Here is an 18,414-nt window from a genome sequence, read left to right as displayed (position 1 = left end):
TCCCCTGAAAGGGACTGACTAGTGAGCATCTTACAGTGGTATACAGGAGAATGTAGCCCAAGGTGCCTTCTGTACAGCATACAATTATTATGTGGGGATGGGGGAGAAAACGTACTCAGTGAATGTACAGACCTTGTCCCAAGTGCTGACTGAGCTTCATTGCATTCTCCTGCCCAAGCTTTCAAAGTCAAAGTTCACCTGAGCCAATAGCTCCTCGGGTTGACACAGTGAAGGCATGTGAGTTTCACGGCCACCAGTGCACAGGGAGTGATATGGCCAGCATCAGCTCTGACTGCCTCTGGCGGCCCTAAGCCCATGGCTCGGGTACCCATTGTGCAGCTGGATGAACTGAAGGTGGCCTTTCAGTGTGAGATAGAGCAAGACTTGGATCAAGGACCTTCAGGATTGTAGCTGAGTGCTTCCCCGCTCACCAGGCCCCTCTGTGTAACACTGTCAATCAATGTGTGTTGCACTATTATTTGGGATAAGCATTAATTAAATCAGCAAAGAGTCCTGTGGCACCTTATAGACTAACAGACGTTTTGGAGCATGAGCTTTCGTGAGTGAATACCCACTTCCTTGGATGCATGTGAATCAGTATCCATAGAAAATCCAGCAGCTGAGCAGCCGTCTGTAGCACAAAGGAGTAAGGAAGGGGGGTTCTGTGGTTAAAGACCAGGCCTAAGAATTAGGAAATCAATGTCCTATTCCCATCTCCATTGCAGACCCTGGGTACTTAACTTCTCTGTGCCTCAGTTACCCCCACCTGTAAAATGGAGATAATGATGGGGAGGGGTAGCTCAGTGGTTTGCACATTAGCCTGTTAAACCCAGAGTTGTGAGTTCAAGCCTTGAGGGGACCAAGGGATCTGGGGCAAAAATCTGTCTGGGGATTGGTCCTGCTTGGACTAGATGACCTGCTGAGGTCCCTCTTCCAACCCTGATAGTCTATGATTCTAACTCCTGTTCAGTTCCTTAACCTGTGCAAATAGGGTCATGGGAGCGCAAGTGTGAACGACTGGGGTGGAGGGCACAAGGTGCCTATATAAAACAGAGCCCGACGATGGGGCCTGTCCCTGCTGGAATGGCTCTGGGGTTTATCAGCAATAAACCCCAGGCCCATGTGTGACCCGAGGGGAGGCTCAGCCTTAGGTACAGTGACTGCGGGGGCTGCCCGTACATCGCAGGGGCCGCGCGTTCCCCTGCAGCAGGGGAGGGCAGCCGGGGGGCCGCGAATCTCTCCTCCCTGGAACGGGGCGCTGGAGGCAGCAGGGCGCAGTCTCAGTCCAGCGCCCGGCTGCCCCTGGGCCCGGCCGAGGACGCCGCGAGCGGGGGCGCCCGGGAGCGCCGGCGGCTCCGCAACGCCACCAGGGGGCTCCCTCGCACCAGCGCCAAGCGCCGCGCCGGGCCGGGTCTGAGTCACTCCCGGCGCTTGTCCTGCCCCGTGGGCGCGGGGGGCGGCGGCGGCGCGGGCCGGGACACGCGCGTTTCCCCCGGAGCGGAGCCGCGGGAGTTGGGGCGCGGGGGTTGTTCGCTCGCGGCCGGGTACCGCGCCGCGCACACGCAGCGCCGCCAAGTGCCAGCCGGGGCCCCGGGGCGAGGACCGGCCCCGCCGCGGGACGGAGTCGGGCAGCCAGCGGCGGGCGGGCGGAGCGGGCTGGCCCCGGGACATGCCGCCGCCGCCCCCCGGAGCAGTGAGCCCCGGCCGCGCCGTGCCCAGCATGCCAGCCCCGCTCCGGCGCCTCCTGCTCCTCGCCGGAGCCCTGGCCCTGGCCGCCGCGGAGGAAGGTCTGTACCCGGCGGGCGGCTCCGGGGTTGGCTGCGGGGAGAAGCCGCTGCCGGTTCTGCAGCAGGGAGGGAGGGAGGCGGCGGGGGGCGAGCTGCCTGCCCGGGCCGGCTGTTTTCCGGAGGCTGCAAGCGGCTGCCCCGGGGGAGGCGCCTCGGGATGGGAGCTGCAGGCTTTGCTCTGCTCCTGCCCGTGCGTCCCGGCAGAGCTAATCCTGGCCGGGCTGCTCAGTGCGACGAGTAACGCGCCGCCAGCCGCCGGGGCTGGGCTCAGCGGCGGCGAAACCGGGAGCAGCGGTCGAGCGGGACCCCGGGATCCGTCTGCCCGTGCGCTTGGCAAGGTCCTAGCTGCGGGGCAGCTGGAAGGGCCCCGGGAAGCGGTGGTGCCCGCTGACCCCGAGAGGAATGGGCATTTGTCTAAGCGCTCCCCTTGCTCCAGCATTAGAAGCCCTGTATGGACCCGCAGCAATAAACTCCTGGCTTGCTGCAGGTACCAAGGGCTGGAAAGACTCGGGAAGGCTGGGACCCTTTCCTCCTCAGAGCCAGAGAGTGGTGGGACGGGAAGGGACCTCGAGAGGCCCCCTGCACGCAAGGCAGGACTAAGTATTACTTGGCCAGACGGACTCCTAGGGAGTCCCCCAGAGCCAGGACCCTCCATCACTCAGATTAGAGCTGAGAGTCCCCCAGAGCCAGGACCCTCCATCACTCAGATTAGAGATGAGTGGAGACAGAGGAGAAACTAGTGCAGATGCCAAAGAAGTCCAGAGGTTTGGGGAGATCCACTGGTCTACAGGGTGCTTTGGTACCTTCCCTTGGTGCAGGTGCCTTGACTGGGTCATACGAGTGGAACTACGGTACAAGCATTAACTAGTCACCACATTTATCACTAGGGGGCAACTGTTTACCTAAGTAGACTTTGTCTCAGAAATCACATCCGCTGCACAGTGATTTTCCCGGGCAATCTCAGCACACTTTTTACTTTGGCCCCTTTGGTGTGACAGGCATTTTTTTATCTAATATATATTTACAAGGACTGTTTGGGGCTTGCAGTATTGACAGACCAAAGGATCCATATGTCTTTGAGGCCAGTGTGCTGAATTGTGTGTCCTGTCCCATTTATAATGGGTACTCCTGGGGGAATTCTGTGTCACTGTGCATGCCCAGAGTACGTCCCCCACAGATTTCTTTGCTTCCCCACAGAAAAATGACTTCTGATGGGGAAGCAAAGGGAAGCCACAAGAGCGGTCACATGCCCCTCCCTGGCAGTGCAGGCAGGTCGGTTTGGGTGCCCGGAGCAGCTGGTAGTAACATAAATCACCACCGAGGCTGGGGTGATGGGCAGTCATGCATGTGAGAGTGACACTTGGGCCTTTTGCTCGCTATTGCGGCATGCTCGGCGTGGAGGGGCAGGGCTTTGGCGTGTTTCTGAGGAGGTAGGAGTGGGGCAGGCTCTGTCCCCTCAGGCAGAACAGAATGTACACTCCTGGGGGAATTCTGCACCACTGCACAAGGCAGAATTTTGCAGAAATTAATTTGCCTGCAGAATTTCCTTTTCCCCCCACAGAAATGGGCTGCTGCTAGCTGCCACTAGGGGCCACTGGACCCAGCAGAGCCCAGCTCCAGGGCCAGATTAATCTTTTGTGGGCCACCATGGAAGCATTAGAGCATGGCACAGGGAGGTCAGTCCCCAGAGCGAGGGGCCAGCCAGGGGCAATGGGGCATGGCATGGCAGGGGCAGCCCCGCTCCGCCCAGCGCAGGGGCACTATTTACAAACCGGCAGTTACCCCTTCCCCTCAGGGGTGGCCCCATGCTGTGCCACACAGCCCCCAGCCCAGCACACACACCCCTGACTCCCTATGGCCAGAGCCCCTCCCCCCCAGACCCACTATGCCCAGCTCCCCCCCAGACCCTCCCCACACAAATGCCCAGCGCCCTCCACACCACCCCTCCCCAGCTCCCCCCTGCCCATAGCCCCACCACAACTGCCCAGCACCTCCCCACAGAACCCCCACTCCCTAGTGCCCCAACACACACACAGTCCCCACCCCCTCACAGCCCAGCACCCCCCAGGCTCACCACAGACCCCCTCCCTCACACCCTGCCTCCCAGCCACACTCACCGGCCCTGCTGGGAGGTGACTGTCTGCTGGGCTGAGCCAGCAGCACAACCAGGGCTGGTCCCGGGGCCGGGAATCACTCCGGCCCCTCAGGAGTGGTGCGATCAGCCAGGCCAGAGCCTGCCCCTGCTGGGCTCCCTCAGGCCCCACTTGCCTGGAGAGGCCCAGCCAAGCCACCCCACCCCGCCCCACCGTCCCCAAAGCAGATTGTGAAGAACTTCAAAAAGATCTCACAAAACTAAGTGATTGGGCAACAAAATGGCAAATGAAATTTAATGTGGATAAATGTAAAGTAATGCACATTGGAAAAAATAACCCCAACTATACATATAATATGATGGGGGCTAATTTAGCTACGAGTCAGGAAAAAGATCTTGGAGTCATCGTGGATAGTTCTCTGAAGATGTCCACGCAGTGTGCAGAGGCGGTCAAAAAAGCAAACAGGATGTTAGGAATCATTAAAAAGGGGATAGAGAATAAGACTGAGAATACATTATTGCCCTTATATAAATCCATGGTACGCCCACATCTCGAATACTGCATACAGATGTGGTCTCATCTCAGAAAAGATATACTGGCACTAGAAAAGGTTCAGAAAAGGGCAACTAAAATGATTAGGGGTTTGGAGAGGGTCCCATATGAGGAAAGATTAAAGAGGCTAGGACTCTTCAGCTTGGAAAAGAGGAGACTAAGGGGGGATATGATAGAGGTATATAAAATCATGAGTGATGTGGGGAAAGTGGATAAGGAAAAGTTATTTACTTATTCCCATAATACAAGAACTAGGGGTCACCAAATGAAATTAATAGGCAGCAGGTTTAAAACAAATAAAAGGAAGTTCTTCTTCATGCAGCGCACAGTCAACTTGTGGAACTCCTTACCTGAGGAGGTTGTGAAGGCTAGGACTATAACAGCGTTTAAAAGGGAACTGGATAAATTCATGGTGGTTAAGTCCATAAATGGCTATTAGCCAGGATGGGTAAGGAATGGTGTCCCTAGCCTCTGCTTGTCAGAGGATGGAGATGGATGGCAGGAGAGAGATCACTTGATCATTGCCTGTTAGGTTCACTCCCTCTGGGGCACCTGGCATTGGCCACTGTCAGTAGACAGATACTGGGCTAGATGGACCTTTGGTCTGACCCTGTATGGCCGTTCTTATGTTCATGAACATTTTATTAAATTTTTGGGGTGGCAGTTTTGAAACAACTGTAATTAAAACAATCAAATTAAACTCTATCTATTGAGGATTAAATATTTACATTTGAGCTACTATTGCTTATGAAGTTCCATTATGAGAATTTAAAAATTTATTTAAGTTAAATAACTACTCACCCAGAAAACACTTTTTCTTGTTTCAGAGGGAGACTGTCTGCTCTTCACCACTACTTGTCTAATGAAACTTCCATATTTATTTGGGATTGTTTCCTCTGGCACTTTTTGTAAGAATAAGTGGGTTAACTCAGGTGTCCTGACGTCATTCCAATTTGAATAATTTTATCTGTTCGTGCTTGCCTAAATTCTCCCTCTCCCTCTCAGATAATCTTCACTTCCTGTTCTGAATTACTGTGGTGTATTCCTTTGCTCTTTTAAACAGCTGACACTTATCATGCCATATGTGTCTCCAGTTCAGAGGTGGGAAGAATGATCCCTCCCTACTGGGAATTTGTAGAACCAATAAACATAATGTGCAGTGGGATCCTTTGGGATGAAAGATAATCATCGTCTTTATATCTGATCATTGCAAATGTTTTCTTCACAGAGACGGTTCTCCAGCAATATTCTGGCAATGACGTTGTTCATCCAGTCCGAGTTGATGAGAGCGGATCTTTTCTGTCCTATGATCTGGCTCATCGCGCAATTCACAAAAGGGCCCTTTCCTCAAGGAACAATTTGCTCTCCTTTTATGAGCTGCATTACAAAGGACAGCATCTAAAATTCAATTTAAGCATTAATAACAATCTCCTTGCTCCTGGGTTTGTTAGTGAGAGACGATATGGAGGAATCACCAATGCCAAGATCCAGTCTTATAATCACAACTTTTGTCACATGCTTGGAGAGGTCCAGAACTGGGCGCTGAAAGGTGGTTTAGCAGCTCTTAGCACGTGTGATGGGCTGGTAAGTGTTCCAGTTGAATCCTGAAAAATGACACTTTAATCACAGGGATATCAAAATATTAGAAACGGTGGGTAAAATCCTGGCTCCATTGCAGACAATGGCAAAACTCCCATTGACTTCAATAGGATAAGGGCTTTACCCTTCAAATTTGATGCTGAAGTTAACATCAAAGCTCCAATTGACTCCAGTGGTGCAGGTTCACGTCCTGTCGGCTTACCTATTTGGACTATGCTTTCTTGTCCTCTTTCAGTACTCCTGTGGAAAGTAGATTTCAGGTGCGAACCACTGAAGACTGTCATATCTCGTACCTCCTTCGTCTGCTATAGTCCAAATGTGGGATAACAAAGGACTCCATTAAAAACAGCCAGTGCAGAAAGCTTAAAGAGATTTATGGTGAAACTAATAATGTTTTTTTTGGACATTGGTGCCAAAGTCACACTCCGCTATAACTCATTTAAATCAGTGAAAACACCAGGTTTGCGTAGGAAGCAGCTAAATTTGGGTCTGAAACGAAATGACCTTTCCAGTGAAGGAAAGATAAAAGGTACAATAAATCCAGTCTGTTTCCATTTGTTATTAGACTAGAGCAGGGATTGGCAACCTGTGGCCCGCGGCCCATCAGGGAAAGCCGCTGGTGGGCCGGGATGGTTTGTTTACCTGCAGCGTCCGCAGGTTCGGCTGATTGCAGCTCCCACTGGCCACAGTTTGCTGCTCCACGCCAATGGGAGCTGCTGGAAGCGGTGGCCAGCAGATCCCTCGGCCTGCGCTGCTTCCCACAGCCCCCGTTGGCCTGGAGCGGCAAACCGCGGCCAGTGGGAGCCACGATCGGCCGAACCTGTGGACCCAGCAGGTAAACAAACTGGCCCGGTCCACCAGGCATTTCCCTGACGGATCGCATGTCAAAGGTTGCCGATCCCTGGACTAGGGGTCACAACTGCCTGCCTTGCTGAGAATTAAACAAGTCAAAGGGTAACATTTTCAAAAATGCCTAAGTGACTTAGGACTCTAAATCCTATTTTCAAAAATGACCAAGGAACTTAGGAGTTGACGTGGAAGTTTCATTGAGTGCCCAGGTCATTTTTGAAAATAGGATTGAGTCTTACATCACTTAGGCACTTTTGAAAATATTATCCTCTATCTTGATCAATATCATTAAATCCAGACATCGCTGTTTCCATGCAGATGTCTGGGGGCAACAAATATTCTGATTGTCTTACAGCAGGCAGTGGAACGTATGAGATTTGTCTTCTAGTGCCTGGCCCACAGACAGAATAAAGGTACCAGCTGCTGCTACATATTGGGGAAATCCTTTTTAGCTCAAGTGATAGAGGCCTGAGGTTTTGGAGATAAGGAGGGATCTAGATGTGGTTCCCCAGCGGGGGGTGTGTGTGTGTGTGTGATTCATCTAGTAATTGTGTCTGTTGCCCTGCAGCATGTTTTAATCTTAATGTATTTAAACAAAAGCAATATGCATCTGTGCATTGCATTAGTCTTCTGGAATGCAATGCTTTTTTAGAATCAATAATCTGGACAGGTCACATTCTGTTTTTTTAACTTGAAATTTAGGCATTTGCCACTGATTCTGTGACAAAATCATTGATGTTGTAGGTCAGATGCTCAGCTGGTGCAAGTCAGTGTAGCTCCATTGCATCTGGCCCCGAAAGCCCTGTTGCAGATTACAAAGCAGTGGGCAGCAGATCGAACTCTGCACATAGCATCAGTTCATCTGTTGGAGAAGGTGAAGCTAGTAACAGCTAAGATCAAATATTTGTAACTATTAACATTCAGCATAATGTATTTGGAATTTAATAACATTTGGGAGATGCTTAAGGTATCAGCTAATCACTGCAGAGATCAGGAAAGGTGTGATCGCTGTGTGCAGGACGTACATCATGGAGAGAATACTGTCAGGTGCTGAGCACGTCCTACTGAAGGGAACAGGAGCTATCAGTGCTCAGCGCCTCTCATTACATTGAGTCTGCTCAGCATCTCTCATTACATTGCAGGATCAGGCCCTTTAGTTTGAATTTTCCCCATAAGTTCTACCACTCTTGAGAAGAGTTTCTGGATTTCGATGTAAGCCTGCTGAGTAAAGAGAGTAGGGCGGAGATGCAGTCTAGTTGCCTGGGCAACCCAGTGGGAACCATGGAGTTCTAATGCTGCCTCTTACACTGACTGCCTTTCTGGCCTCGGCTGATTTCCAAATCTGGGAAGTTGGGATGGGATAGTAAAAACTACTCACTTCTTGAGCTGGACAAATGCAGGGAAAAAATATGTTCCCGAGCATGTATTCATTCAGATAAGAGGTGAATTCCTGTAGGAGGAGCCCATAGCCCTTTGAGTCACATGTTTGCAAGTGTCTGTCTGAGTGAAATATTGATTATTGCCAGATTGTTCATGGAAAGGGGAAGTGTCATGAATGCTCATGTGAATGTATCTGCACGTAGATACCCTATGCAAATATATAGGCAGACTGGAAGTGTTCACAGGGCCATCTTGAAAGCAGTTTATAGGTGGGGACTTACCCAGTCAGGAAACAGAAACAATACCATGTGACCCTCAGATGACCAGCCCCATAGCAGGAGTTAGGCATAAACAAATACTCAGAGCAATAACTGTAAATAGTTCATAGGCTGAAGTATGTTCACATGAGCCATTCATCAAATAAGAAACAGATTAGTGAAAATTGAAGTCTATTTGCGGATAATCCACAAACAAGGGACTAATATCAACAAATGCATTGTCTGCTAGGGATATCTCAGCCAGCTCAGTCCCTTTCACAGGGGTGTTGAGAGGACTAAATAGCTAGTTTGTAAAGAATAGTGATGAAGAAAAGTGCAGTATAAATGCTAAGGATTATTATTTATTTAAAAGCAGACTTACTAAAGTAATTATTGATGGGAAAAATTGTTAGACTAGAATAACTTCGCAATATGTAGTTTAGCAGAGCTGGTGAGCGGCTATTTAGAATCAACCTATTTAGAATCACAAGAGAATAAACAGTTTAATGCTCCCAAATCAGTGAGCTTTTCAATGTGGCTTTATATTCTTTTTTAAAGCTAAACTTGAATTTTTCAGCAGACAGATGTTAACACCTAATGCCATACTATGTCATATATAACAGTTGTTGAAAGTAATGCAGCATGAGCTGTAGCTTCATTATAAAGGAATGATCACATCATTTGGAATTATGCTAAGAATTACAGTATGTAAACAAGGAAGACAATACAGTTCTGCAGAAGCTGGAAGCTACAGGGGTAGGACACAGTTGCTTACTTTTATATATATGATGGTAATACTTTACATTCTAAACTTAATGTGGCTTCCATCCAACTTGTAATATACAAGTGACCTGACTTGAAATTTCTGCCTGTGACAAGATCAAGTGTAATTAGCATTCCTCAAGGCCAAATACCTCTGTTATCTTTTTGATCAACATCTGGTCTAGCATTCATTATTCTGTGTAAGTTATAGTAATTACATGTTTAGTAGTATCCTTCCCCTGCCTTTCTAGCTTTGTGTTTTTATGACCACGTTTCATCTCTAACAGATTGTTTTTAAAAAAGACCATCACACTTAGATCCTTGCTGTCCAGAAAATTAAAGTAAAGCAAGCTTTATTCCTTTGCCTGTTAAGGGTTTTATTCTGCTCTCTCTTACGCTGGTTTTCTGCCTGTGTAATTTCATCAACTTCAGTGGAGTTACTTCTGATCTACACCAGTGTAAGTGAGAATAGAATCTGTCCTGTGTATTGTACAGGAATTATGGAGATGAAATAAGGAATTATCACATGCAATATGGAAAAGCATTAATAAAATTGTAAATATTGATGTGAGCAAATCTCATCCATTAGTAATTTTTAATTTCAAATATTTTACCAGGAGAAAATCTCCTTGTGATGAAACATGTCCCTTTTGAAGGATATTCTGGGCAGTTATCAGACAGAGGCCATGATACACATCCACCTTCCATTATGGAGGGAGACAGAATAAAACATTAAGAAACTCATTGAAATCTCCATAAGGAATAGAGCTGTGTAAGGGACAATGTCTCCTGGAGCTCCCATCTTAGCACCGCTGTGGCTATGCCACTGATATATTGTAATCTTCCCAGAGACAGCATTAATAGCTCGTGTTTCTGAAAGTCTCCTTGGTACTCCACACTGCAAAGAATATACTTGGGGCATTCCTGTTCCCCTCTGAACACTGCACTACAGAAGTATCAGCACCATGCCTATGGAATTACAGGAACAGTTCAGAGAACCATCCCAGGTCCAGAGCTGAAATCCTCCCAGCACATTCCAGGGGCTGCCGTAACCCTCCCATGCACACCCGACAGCTAGCTGTGCTTTACTGCACACGCGTGTGTGTGTTTTCCTTCCACACATCACAAGTACAGATGAAGGCATCATTCCACCATAAGATACATCTTGGAAACAATGTAACCTGAAAAAATAATGGTTTCATTCTTTAATGAGAAAACAAGTGAGTCACACTGGCAGTGCTAACAGCTAACCCTCTGGGCCTTCATTCCTTAATGTAGCTGCAAATTGTCATGGGGTCCACTCACTGTAGGTGGCGCCTCCTCCTGGCAGCTCTAGGGAATCTTTCCAGGCCCAAGGTCCCCTTCTGCTGCTCGCTGCATGCCCTGCTGCTGCTCTCTCTCTGTGGCCACTCTCTTGCTCTGGGCCCTGCAGCCTCCTCTTCGTGACTGGGCCCTCTGACCAGGTCACTATTTGTGTTTCTCCTTTCCCTGGTACCAAAGTTTCTCCTGTCAAATGGGCTCAGGAAGTCTTCCCATTCACTGCCAAGCCGGTGCCGCTTCCTCAGTGGCGGGAGGGGAACCCAGGCCCGCCCCCTGTTCTGGGTTCCATCTCCATGGCCTTTTCTTCTGCAGCCAAGATCTGTTCCCTCCTGGACCTTACTACCCTTCCCTAAGCTTCTTCCATACCTTCTGGCTCTGGGTTTGCCAGCCTCACAACTCCCTCCCCCCAGGGAGTGACTGCAACCTACTCCCTGCAGCCTCTCGCCGCCATCAGCTCCCTGGCTTTATAGATGCCCCACCTGTTCTTGAGCTTCCCCTAATTAGGGTCTTCCTCTCAGCCATACTTCTCTCAGCTTGCTGCCTAATAGACTAATTGGCCCATCTTGCCTCCATTAACCCCTTTAGGGCAAGTGTGGGTGGACACCCCAGCATACAGACAAGAGAGAAATCAACCAAACACCAACTGGAAGATCACATGAACCATCATTAAAGAATATGGCTCATGTGGACAAGAGCCGGAGACCCACGCTGTCCTTACCACTGTCTCCTCCATAGGCTAGAACACAATATTAACTCCTACATTCGCCTGATAGAGATGGGCCCAGCTGGGAAGCTCTGGTCCAAATACAAACATCTCCAAAGTTTGGATAATTGATTTTTTTTTATTAGTGTTTGTGGGCTCCAAGGGCAGAAGGCATCAGGCACACCAGGGTTGAGAGGCCATTCTGTTTGCAGGAGACATCATGGAGGATAGCAATAGACAGGAGAAGTCACTAGGTGGGTTGGTGGGGCTGGTGTTAGCAGCAGAGAGAAGAGAAGTGACACCATAAGAAATTAATTTCAGCCCCAGGAGCCTGATTTTCAAAGCTCCAGCTGAAATCAGTGGGGACTGTAAATGCTCAGCATCTGGAAAATCACAGACCCATAATCTTTTCCATGGAAACCTCTGAGTTACCACCACTAATTAAGGCCACAACCATGCAATTGGATCTGTACGGCTAGACCCTTGCACAAAGCCCATTAAAGACACTGAGGTCTTGCAAGTGCATAAGGGCCTGTCTTTGTGAATCCAGTTGCAGGATCAGGGCCTAATTTTGGGGGGTAAATCCTGCTCTTCGGTGATGTGCAGCTCCTGCTGGACTCTGCCAGACCCAGCCTGTGCATGTGAGGTTGGCGCATGTGAGTAGCATTTTGGCTTCACTGGGGGATGAAAAAGCAGGAGGAAAAAAAGGAGTGTGAGGAAGTAGCCTACACCAGAGCACCTTTGCATGGCCTGGGGTCATGCTTCAGGCAGCCTGCCTCAGTTTCCCCCTCAAGGGGCTCCTTAAGGAGACTCCACACACCCTTTTTGTCCAGTCACAACACCCCTTCTTGGAGTCTGGATGGATGAAACTTTAAGTCCAAACCAAATTCCATCCATTTAGGTCACTCCCAGTCCTTTCCTGCCTGTAGTCTCAGTCCCCCATCCCAGGGATCTCCTCTCCACACTCCTCGTGGTCTCTAATCACCCTCCTTCCAGGCCTTCCTGCCTGGGGCTTGCCTTCCTGCTTTGCCAGGCCCTACCTGGCTGGCGTCTCAGTGCCAAGTCCCAGGACTTTCTACTGGAGCCAGCCCACTCCTAGCAGTCCCTGCTCTCCCGCCTCAGTAGCGAGTACCCCTTCACTGCACTCGCCTTCTGCGCTTTATAGGGAAATCGCCTGATCCATACCCCGATGTGCCTCTTCAGTAACCAGGGTTGGCCCCAGGCCTCCGGCCCTTAAGGGGCAGCCACCCTGTAACAATGAGCCATGAGGGCCAGGAAATGCCCTTTTTCAGGATCTTTGTAACAACAGCAAACAGACAGCTTAGCAATAGCTCTGACAGCCCCCGGGAAAGCAAATTCCGTCAGGTCTGCATAGGCCATGTGGCTGGAAGATTTCCACGGTGTGGAACTAGCCCTCTGGGGAAGGAGAAGCTAATTGCTCGGAGTCAGGCCACGTGAAGCCTGGTGAACTGATGATCATACTTACAAACGTCTCCTGGAATAAATGGGAGAGTCTAATAACAAGGCTTTATTGTGCCACATTTTCATCTTCTCTTGGTTTTTTTCTGCTTGTGGCATGCAAAAGTAATGAAAATGTCAGATCAAAAGCATAATAAACAAAGCTGAAAACGAATGGGTTATTATGTAAGCATCCTACACAAAAATCCACTTCAGACAAGCCAGACAGAGAGTAAGGCCACTCCACAGCAATTAACTCAGCTAAGAACCCACAGAGTGCTGTTACAACATGAAGATACAGTCAAGCCACATTGCTAGCAGCACTGCCCTCCCGCAGCTCAGGGATCATCCGCTACTAAGAAACCTACAAACTCCTGCCCCCAAACTCCCCATTCCTAGGAATGAAACAGATACACAGAGCAAATTCAGAGAGGTTGAAGTCAGGAGAATGGGAGCGTTGCCTAATAGTAGTTACTACGGATCTCGTTCGATATCCCAGATTTGAGACTCAAACACAGAACCCCATAGGGATCAGCAGTGGGGGAGTTTATTAAACAAATGAAAGCATTAGGATTTCATTTCCTGCCAAAGGAAAGATGCCAATAGCACCTGCTCGTTGTACTGTCCATGCAGTCGTTTGGCTCCATGAGTAACTGAGTTTCCCGGCTTTGGGTTCCTGCAGTGAACTTGGACCCCTGTTCCTCTGCTTCCCTAAAGATGTTCTGATGCGTGAGCATGAGAAGCCAGAGCCTGGAACTATGGGTTAAGGGTGGTTAAAACCATGAGTGCGTAGACAGTGTAAATGGGCAGCAGCAACTAGCTTGAATTTAGAGGGACACCCTAATAAAAACACTGCGGTGTTCTACAAGAACTACTCAGAATACTGGAGTAGCCCTGTGATAAGATGTAGCACTTTGGTCTGTTACAGAATAACAGAACTTTTTAAATAAGGGCAGAAGCAAAGAGCGATTTTAACACAGGAGAGAAAAAGAAGCTTGCAACTTACTCGCACCCGTAACCTTACTGTTCTCTCTTGGTGTTTTCTGTGTCTGTTTGTCTTCAGGGGCCTCTGTCTGTCTCCGTCTAAATCCTTACTGTTATTGAGCACCTCAGCATCAAACAGCCTTTCCGTTTGTTTCTAACTGGAGGCAGTTAAACTTTGCAGTGCATGCATGAATTTTGCTTTCTGAATCTCAAATCTGGACTATGTTCAGTCCGTGCTGGTTTGTTCTTCTGTGTGTGGGAGCTTATAGTTCTCAGCATGGATAAAGAGGCAAAAGCAACGTCTTTACAAAGCATCTATTTCTGCATGACAAATTCTGCAAACCCATCCCACTGTAATTGTTTTCACCGTGAGTCAATGAATCATACAAATGACACCAACTTTCTCTCCCCCTCCCAGAGAGGTGTATTTCGGCTCGCAAACGAAGACTATTTCATTGAACCTCTGGCTACAAATAAGCATGAGGACGGTACAGCCCGTCCCCATAGGATCTATAAACGTCATGCTCCAAAATATGAGGAAGAAGAGTTGATAGTGGAATCCAGCAGAAAGCGAGACAGGAAACAACCCGATATCTTGGGAACATGTGGAGTCCAAGGTATTTTATCTACTTTATTGCAGTTTCATAGTGAGTCAAAAGTAGCTAGAGGATAACTGGTTTTAATAATAGGACAATGAAAGATAAACACTTGGGCCCCATCCTGCTAGGTGCTGAGTGCCTTTGATATCAAAGCTCAGCATCTGCCTGCTGTGCTAAAGCATTCAGCATCCTCACACACAACTCTACCTGCAAGAGGGATAGAAATTGAACATTAATTTGATGCTAAATCACACTGAAGTTTGGGGGTTTATTCCTGGAATGTATTGTACTGCAGGTCAAGTGTACCAACTAGCAATAGGCTGGCTAAAAAGAAAGCTCTTAGGCCACCCAGAATATTTCCAGCAAAGACATACCCCAACTGCAAGTGCATTTATGCCCCAAAAGGGACAGAGCCAGAGCCTTCACGAAGTCTACTAACGCAAGACAAGTTTTGGAGTGGACGATGCTCCGGTACTACAATGAGGGTAGCACAATGAAACTCTAGGATAGATAGGTGTATCAATAGCGAAGAGAGTGCCAAGTTTCCAGAACTGTAGACAAACATTATTTCCACAGACATTTGTATTATGGAAGGGCTGACCGCTTTTCAAATTTCTGGTCATGAGTGAGTGACAGCTGCTAAGGAATTTGTGGAGCATCAGGCAATCATTTTGTGGTATTCATAACTTGAGTCCCACGGGTAACAAGGGTTATACTAGAGTGCAGCATTTTATTGTCACATGGCAGTCATTTCTGGTGTGCATGTGCTCAGCACTGCAGCCCTAAACCACAAGCCACTGATTGCCATGTTTTTCTTCTTACTCTAGTGTGAACTTTCTGCTTTGTGGTGACTGTTTATTTTCTTGCAAATATCAGTTTGTTGTGACTTAGCTGCTGGTTGGACTTTCAGAGTGGAATATTGGCCCCACTGAAGTCAAATTCTTCCAGAGCAGTGGGCTTCCCACATTCTTTTGGAATGTAGGTGGGGATTATTTGATCTAGAATAGCTGATCCAGAAGAGGAGAGAGGGGAAGACTCAAGTCAGCAGCATTTCTTTCCAAGAAGAGAGCGTGCCTGGAAAGACCAGTGGGCCCCTCCATACATTTCAGCTTTTAAGGCCAGCAGGGGCCATTATGGTCACCTAGTCTGGCTTCCTGAATAGCACAGGCCACCCACTTCCACCCAGCTATTCCAGTATCAAGCCCACACCTTGTGGTCGAGCTAGCAAATATCTTTTAGAAAGGCATCCAGTCTAGATTTAAAGACTTTAAGTGATGGCGAATCCACCACATCTCGGTAAACTGTCCCAACAGTCCATTATCCTCACTGTTCAAATGTTGCCTGAATTTATCTAGCTTCATCTCCAGCCACTGAAGCGTGTTATGCCTTTGTCTGCTTGATTAAACAGCCTTCTCCTGTCAGGCATTCTCCCCACGTAGGTGTGATGGGTTGGATCACAGAACCCCTTTGGGGGCTGCCAACTGATGTACCAAGACTACTTCTGCCCTTGCTTTCCCTGCCAGCTTGGGACTCCAGCACCCTGTCTTGTTGAGCCAGACACGCCCGTCTGAACCAGCACAGACCCAGGGTCTGAACCACATGCCCCAAAGTTGCAGACTTAACCTGAAAGCAACTTAAGAAGTGTTCCTGTCTTTAACACTCAGATGCCCAACTCCCAGTGGGGTCTAAACCCCAAATAAATCCGTTTTACCCTGTATAAAGCTTTTGCAGGGTAAACTCATAAATTGTTCACCTTCTATAACACTGACAGAGAGATATGCACAGCTGTCTGCCCCCACCCCCTCCCCAGGTATTAACACATACTCTGGGTTAATTAATAAGTAAAAAGTGATTTTATTAAATACAGAAAGTAGGATTTAAGTGGTTCCAAGTAGTAACAGACAGAACAAAGTGAATTACCAAGTAAAATAAAATAAAACCCACAAGTCTATGTCTATTACAGTAAGAAAACTGAATACAGATAAAATCTCACCCTCAGCTGTTTCAATAAGCTTCTATCACAGACTGGACACCTTCCTAGTCTGGGCACAATCCTTTCCCCTGGTACAGCCCTTGTTCCAGCTCAGGTGGTACCTAGGAGATTTCTCATGATTGCCGCCCCCTTTGTTCTGTTCCACCCCCTTATATAGCTTTGGCACAAGGCAGGAATCTTTTGTCTCTCTGGGTCCCCACCGCACCCCTTCTAAATGGAAAAGCACCAGGTTAAAGATGGATTCCAGTTCAGGTGACATGATCACATGTCACTGCAAGACTTCATTACCCACTTGCCAGCACACACATATACAGGAAGACTTACCAGTAAAACAGAGCCATCTACAGACAATCGTCCTGGCTGATGGGAGCCATCAAGATTCCAAAGCACCATTAATGGCCCACACTTTGCATAACTATAATAGGCCCTCAGAGTTATATTTCATATTTCTAGTCCCAGATACAAGAGTGATACATTTATACAAATAGGATGAACACACTCAGTAGATTATAAGCTTTGTAATGATCCCTTACAAGAGACCTTTTCCGTGAAGCATATTCCAGTTACATTATAGTCACACTCATTAGCATATTTTCATAAAATCATATCGAGTGCAATGTCACAGTAGGTACTAACACACCATGATCACTGCAGCATCACCCAAGAGTTTCCAAATTACATTTTGTACCTCAAACATTGACTGTCGTGTTGGACAGTAACTAGAGGAGATTCGATTTTGCAGGCTTGGGAGTGAACCTGTGCCAGCCTCAGAGGAGGAGACCTGCGTCTAGTCCCTTATGAAATCCTGAGTCTTTTCACAACGATGCTACCGCTCTCTTCAGAGGCGAAGGATAGCCCAATAATAAGAGCAGCAGCCTGGGGATTGAGAGACCCATAGTCAATTCCCTGCTCTGCCACAGACATCTTGAGTGGCCTTGGGAAAGTCATTTATTTCTCTGTGTCTCAGCTCCCCATCTATGAAATACTATTTTCCTACCTCACTGGTGTTTTGAGGATAAATACATTAAAGACTGTGAAATGCTCAGTTTTTGTGATAATGGGGCGCTGTGTAAGTATCTTAGACAGACATCTCAATTGCCAGGGCAGGAAGCAAACGGTACATTATCTGCCTTGTGCGCCAATTAAATGCACAGTTCATTGGTTACTAGCTCATTTGGAAAATTTGTAGATTGGATCCACTGCAGAACAAGTGAGACCCTCCAAAGCTGATCCAAGAGCCCAAATCTTCTCAGCACTTGCTGCCACAGAAAGTATCAGCAGCACAATCACGTGTCCTTCTGACACTGAAGGAGATGGACAAGGGTTGGTTAATAATATTAGCTAATATTCTTCACATCCTTACCGTGGCTTCTCTGCGGCTGTGGAGCATAGTAGAATTCCTTCCCAGGTGAAGTAGGGTGCATGGTACAGAGCAGCACTGGACAGGAGCTGCATTTTGTTCCCTGTGCAAGGTACAGTAGATAGCAGAGGAGCAGTAAATCTGTATGTGATGGGTAACTCTAAGACACTATGAACATACTCTGAACATATTGGGGGCTTGATGCAGGAATCACTGGGTGAGATTCTATAGCCTGTACCATGTGGAGGATGAGACTAGATGATTCATAGATTTAAAGGTCAAAAGAGTCCACTATGATCATCTAGTCCAGAGGCCCCGGATCTGTGGGGCGTGCCCCCTAGGGGGGCATGGAGGAATGTTTGGGGGGGCACAGCTGGAGCCTGGCCAGCACCCATGGGGGAGGGGTGGGGAGCAAGTGCCACCCAGCTCTGCTCCTGGCCCCGGCCCCGGCTGCTGGCCCCGCTCTCAAGGCTCTGCTCCTGGCCGTGGCTGCTGGCCCCATGCCTGGGACCCCCACTGCCGGCCAAAGCCCTTGGATGAGGCTCTGCTCCTGCCCCCAGCTCTGTCCTAGCCTCGGCCCCCTTACCCCTGTCTGCATCCACCCTCCCAGAGCCGTGGCCCTACTCCACCACGTACCTAGGGAAAGTTGTTCCAGTGGTTAGCTACCTTCACTCTTAAAAATTTACACCTAGGACTGAATTGGCCTAGCTTCAGCTCC

The 18,414-nt window shown here is 48.4% G+C and overlaps 1 protein-coding gene and 1 long non-coding RNA gene across 2 annotated transcripts in view; one reads left to right on the top strand and one right to left on the bottom strand.

Annotated features, from left to right (window-relative positions):
* The first annotated feature begins 1,093 nt into the window (after positions 1–1,093).
* The window catches only part of ADAMTS7 (ADAM metallopeptidase with thrombospondin type 1 motif 7), a 134,288-nt gene continuing 116,967 nt past the window's right edge, over positions 1,094–18,414 (top strand). The window contains exons 1-3 of the mRNA XM_039490895.1: positions 1,094–1,151; positions 5,661–6,016; positions 14,163–14,361. Of these exons, the coding sequence (XP_039346829.1) occupies positions 1,121–1,151; positions 5,661–6,016; positions 14,163–14,361 (586 nt within the window). The 5' untranslated portion in view covers positions 1,094–1,120. The remainder of the gene's footprint in view (positions 1,152–5,660; positions 6,017–14,162; positions 14,362–18,414) is intronic.
* On the bottom strand, positions 5,897–11,070 carry LOC120373057. Its single transcript, XR_005585349.1, has 3 exons — positions 10,585–11,070; positions 6,234–6,336; positions 5,897–6,036 (listed from the first exon to the last, which is right to left on the bottom strand). It is a non-coding gene; the product is annotated as an uncharacterized LOC120373057 (long non-coding RNA).

This window comes from Mauremys reevesii, linkage group 10 (assembly GCF_016161935.1).
Source record: "Mauremys reevesii isolate NIE-2019 linkage group 10, ASM1616193v1, whole genome shotgun sequence".
Lineage (NCBI taxonomy): Eukaryota > Metazoa > Chordata > Testudines > Geoemydidae > Mauremys > Mauremys reevesii.
The sequence above is the reverse complement of the archived record's forward strand: the minus strand, read 5'-3'. Positions and strand labels throughout refer to the sequence as shown.